We start from the raw sequence: 3811 nt of genomic DNA, 5'->3' as shown, positions 1-3811 counted from the left end.
GCAGGCTGGTGTGGCCTGACCCCGCTTCCAACCGCCCCATGTCCTGGAAGGGTAGAGCTGGCCTGGACTCCATGCCTGGAGCGCAAAGTGAAACTGAAGCCGGGGCCTGGCGTCTTGGGTGGGGAACACAGAGACGCCAGGCTGGTGGTCCAGGTGAGGCAGGCTTCTTCCTTGGCTGGGAAGCAGTTGAATTGTGCCTGAGGAATGGCTGTCCCAAATTCAATGTGGTGTCTGCAGTGTCGGAGGCCCTGGTCTGGTTTCAGGGTAGTCTGTTTACGGGAGGGGACACGAGGCAGCTTCATCTTCCCTACGCTCACTCGCCTGAGGCAGGGGTCCAGCTGTTGCCCAAGGAGCAGGCAGTCCTCACACTGGCCTGAAAGAAGGTCTGGGTGGTCACCTTCGTCCAAGAGAGTGCAGCCAGGACTTTAGGGGAGGTGGGCCAGGGTATCCCAATGCTTGACCCGCGCACCGACCCAACCCTGGTTGTAGAAAGGACAGGACACAGCCCTGGGCTACGTGTTTATGTGAGTAATAAAATATTTACTATAACATAAATATAAAGGGAACTTCCCAGTCTACATTATTTTTTTTTTGCAATAAAGATACAAAGAATGCACCAAAACATTGTTCCGAAAAATAATAAAAATAAAATGACAAAATTTAAATCCAAACTGTAACAAACAGAACAAGAAATGGAGAAGGGGGAAGCTCCGAACACATCCAGAAAATAAATAGAGATGGGTCAGAAATCTGGAAATCATATTAAAATATTTTTTTTTTTCGGATTATTCGGTGTACAAAATCCTCTCGGATGGGGATGGAGGGCAGCCCGGAAAAACCAAAAATAAAAACCAAGCACAAAATGTGTGTACATATCTCACATATTTACATGGTTCCCACCTCACCCCAAACTTGGGGAATTTCTCTCCTGGCCGCCCCAGCATCCCGCATCCCAGGTGGGGCTGGAAAGGGAGCAGGCGGAAGCTGCAGGGAATCAGGCAGAAGGTTCTCAGGGGACGGCTTATTTCTACAGCTGGTTAAAAAATATCTCCAACTTTTTCAAGTTTCGTTTGTCGGTGGCCAGGAGGGCAGGGCCCCGCGGGGAGCCGGGGCCCCAGCTGTGCAGCGGTCAGTCTGCGGCGGGGCAGAAGCCTCTTCCCGGGGGCTGTGTGTGGGGGCGCAGACCCCTCCCGCGTGGCCGGGAACCGAATCGCAGCTCGGATAAAACGAAACGAAAAATGAACACTCGAATTTTTTTTGTTAGTTTTTTTTTTTTTTGTTGTTTTTGTTTTGCTCTTTAGGGGGTAGGGCAAGGGAAGGTAAGGGAAAAAAATAAATTAGGCTAGATTAAAGCTTTGGCTATTTCCTGCTTTTATACACAGACGCGGCTCTCGCGGCCTCCCCTCCGGGGCCCCGATAAATACAGTATACAGCGATTTAAATTAAGGGCGCGGGCGGAGTTAGAAGGACCCCAGGAACCGGGAGGCTCCATGAATAAATAAAAACCGTAAAAAACCAAGCCCGGAGGAAGGGTAAGGGGGATGGGGCGCATCCTTGTGGGAGAGAAGAGGCGTGGAGCGAATTAAGTGACAGTCCCCCACCCTCGACCCGCAGGCTCGGGAGTCCGCGCCGGGGAGAGGGACAGGGAAACCCTCCTCTCTTCGTCCTCTCTCCCAGGGAATCCCTAACCCCGTACCGCGTTACCTGTCGCTGTGGGGAGGCCGCTGCCGGGATCCGGCCCCGAACAGCCCGGGGGGGGGCAAGGGCGGGGGTCGTCGAGGGGATGGGGGCAGGGAGCAGGCGGCGGGCAGGATGCCCGGGGTGAGTTGGCGCGTTCCGGATCTTCGCCCCTCTCTCCCGGGGCTCGGGCGACGCAGCCGCTCGCCAGAGAGGGTCGTCCGGGTGTTTGGTTTTGTTCGAAAGTTTCTGGGCTTTTTGTAAAATCCAAAGCAACCGAACAAAAAGAGTTCAGGCCGCGCGGCGCGTCGCCGCGCGCCGGCGGGGGCCCGGCCCGCAGGGTCACTGCACCGAGCCGGGCAGTGTGTGGTGGTGGTGGTGGTGCAGCGCGGCCGGCGGGGGTGGCGGGGGCGCCGAGGGCGGCGACGCACCGCCCCCGCCCGGCCCCAGCTCGCCGGGTGCGTAAACGTCGTCCATGGGCGGGTGGCCGGCGCCCGCCGCCGGGGTCATGCGCTTCTCCTTCTGCCGCCGGTTGCAGAACCAGACGCGCACCACCTCCTTCTCCAGCTGCAGACTGTCGGCCAGGCCGGTGATCTCGTGCGCCGAGGGCTTGGGGCACTTGAGAAAGTGGCTCTCGAGCGCGCCTTTGACCCCCACCTCGATGGACGTGCGCTTCTTGCGCTTGCGGCCCTGCGCCGCGATCTTGTCCAGGTTGGTGGGGCTGCCGCTGGACGAGTCGGTCTCCTCCAGCCACTTGTTGAGCAGCGGCTTGAGCTTGCACATGTTCTTGAAGCTCAGCTGCAGGGCCTCGAAGCGGCAGATGGTGGTCTGGGAGAACACGTTACCGTACAGCGTGCCCAGCGCCAGCCCCACGTCGGCCTGCGTGAAGCCCAGCTTGATGCGCCGCTGCTTGAACTGCTTGGCGAACTGCTCCAGGTCGTCCGAGCTGGGCGCGTCCTCGTCCGAGTGCTCGCCCACCGACGAGCCACCGCCGCCCGCGCCTGGGTGCAGGTGCGCCGCCGCCGCGTGCAGGCCGCCCGCGTGTGCATGTCCGTGTGCGTGTCCGTGGGCGCCCAGGTGCGGCGGAGGCGACGGCTCCAGCTGCGCCTCGTGGCCGTCCTCGTGCAGCGCGTGGTGCAGGCCGGGCCCCGCACCGCCGCCGCCCGCCGCCAGCATCCCGGCCAGGCCGCCGCCGCCGCCCCCCGGGTAGGCCGCCTGCGCGTACAGCCCGAGCGGCTGGGGCTGGTGGCCCCCGCCGGCCCCTGGGGACGGCGACATGGCTGGGCCCAAGTGGTGCGCCGTGCCGCCCTGCGCCCATGCAGCGCCCGCGTGGGCCGCTCCCTGGTGCACCAGGCGCGCGTGGAAACCTCCTCCTCCGCCGCCGCCGTCGTCGGCTCGGCCGGTACCGCCGCCGCCCGCCTTGCCGTGTTCCAGGTGCGGGCCCCCGGCCCAGTCGCCGCCGCCTCCTCCTCCCGTGGGTAGCCACTGGGGGTGCGCTAGGCCCACGGGGTGGCCCGCGCCCGCGCCCAGCCACTCGTGGTGCATCAGCTTCTGCACTTCGCGGTACGCGGCCCCCGCGTGCAGCCGCTCGGCGGCCGCCGCCGCCGCCGCTGCCGCCGCGGCGTCCGGGTGCATAAGCGGTCCCGTGCCCCCGGCTCCGCCGCCGGGGCCCCGCGGCAGGTACTGCGCGGTGGTGGCCATGCCGCCCCGCGCCCTGCGCCGCGCCGCCGCCGCCGCTCCGCTCCGTCTGCGGGCCCCGCCGCCGCGCTCCGCCGGCTTAAAGCCCCGACCCGCTCGGCGCTCCGGAGCCCCACCCCACCCGCCGCCCATTGGCTGCCCGCGGAGCCGCCTCCCGCCCCCCGGCCACGGCCCCCGCCCCCCGCGTCCGCCTGCCGCCCGGCCGGGCCGCCCAGAGCTCGCCATTGGGCCTCGCTACCGGGGGTCTCGCGCGCCGACCGAGCTGATTGGTCGCTGGGGCTTCATTCACGGCCCCCCTACCGTCCGCGTACCTACTCACGCCCCGGGGGCGCGGCCGCCACGTGGGGAGTGGCGCGGGGGTGGCACTGGGACCGCACCCCCTCTCGTCCTGGCTGCGTGGGCCCCGCTTACCCCCGGCGCAGGAGACTCGGAGCCC

General features: G+C 65.0%; 1 protein-coding gene across 1 annotated transcript; it reads right to left on the bottom strand.

The window, feature by feature from the left end:
* Window positions 1–2019: 2019 nt before the first annotated feature.
* Window positions 2020–3378, bottom strand: POU3F1 (POU class 3 homeobox 1). Its single transcript, XM_028113563.1, has one exon. The coding sequence runs from the start codon at window positions 3376–3378 to the stop codon at window positions 2020–2022; it is 1359 nt and encodes a 452-aa protein (XP_027969364.1).
* Window positions 3379–3811: the final 433 nt, after the last annotated feature.

Source organism: Eumetopias jubatus, unplaced genomic scaffold (genome assembly GCF_037043125.1).
Source record: "Eumetopias jubatus isolate StellerSeaLion01/CBP00866 unplaced genomic scaffold, mEumJub1_p1.0 scaffold_4, whole genome shotgun sequence".
NCBI lineage: Eukaryota > Metazoa > Chordata > Mammalia > Carnivora > Otariidae > Eumetopias > Eumetopias jubatus.
This window is presented reverse-complemented; position numbering and strand designations above follow the sequence as displayed.

Coding starts and splice junctions, on each gene's coding strand:
- POU3F1 (XM_028113563.1), bottom strand. CDS start 3,378: ATGGCCACCACCGCGCAGTACCTGCCGCGGGGCCCCGGCGGCGGAGCC.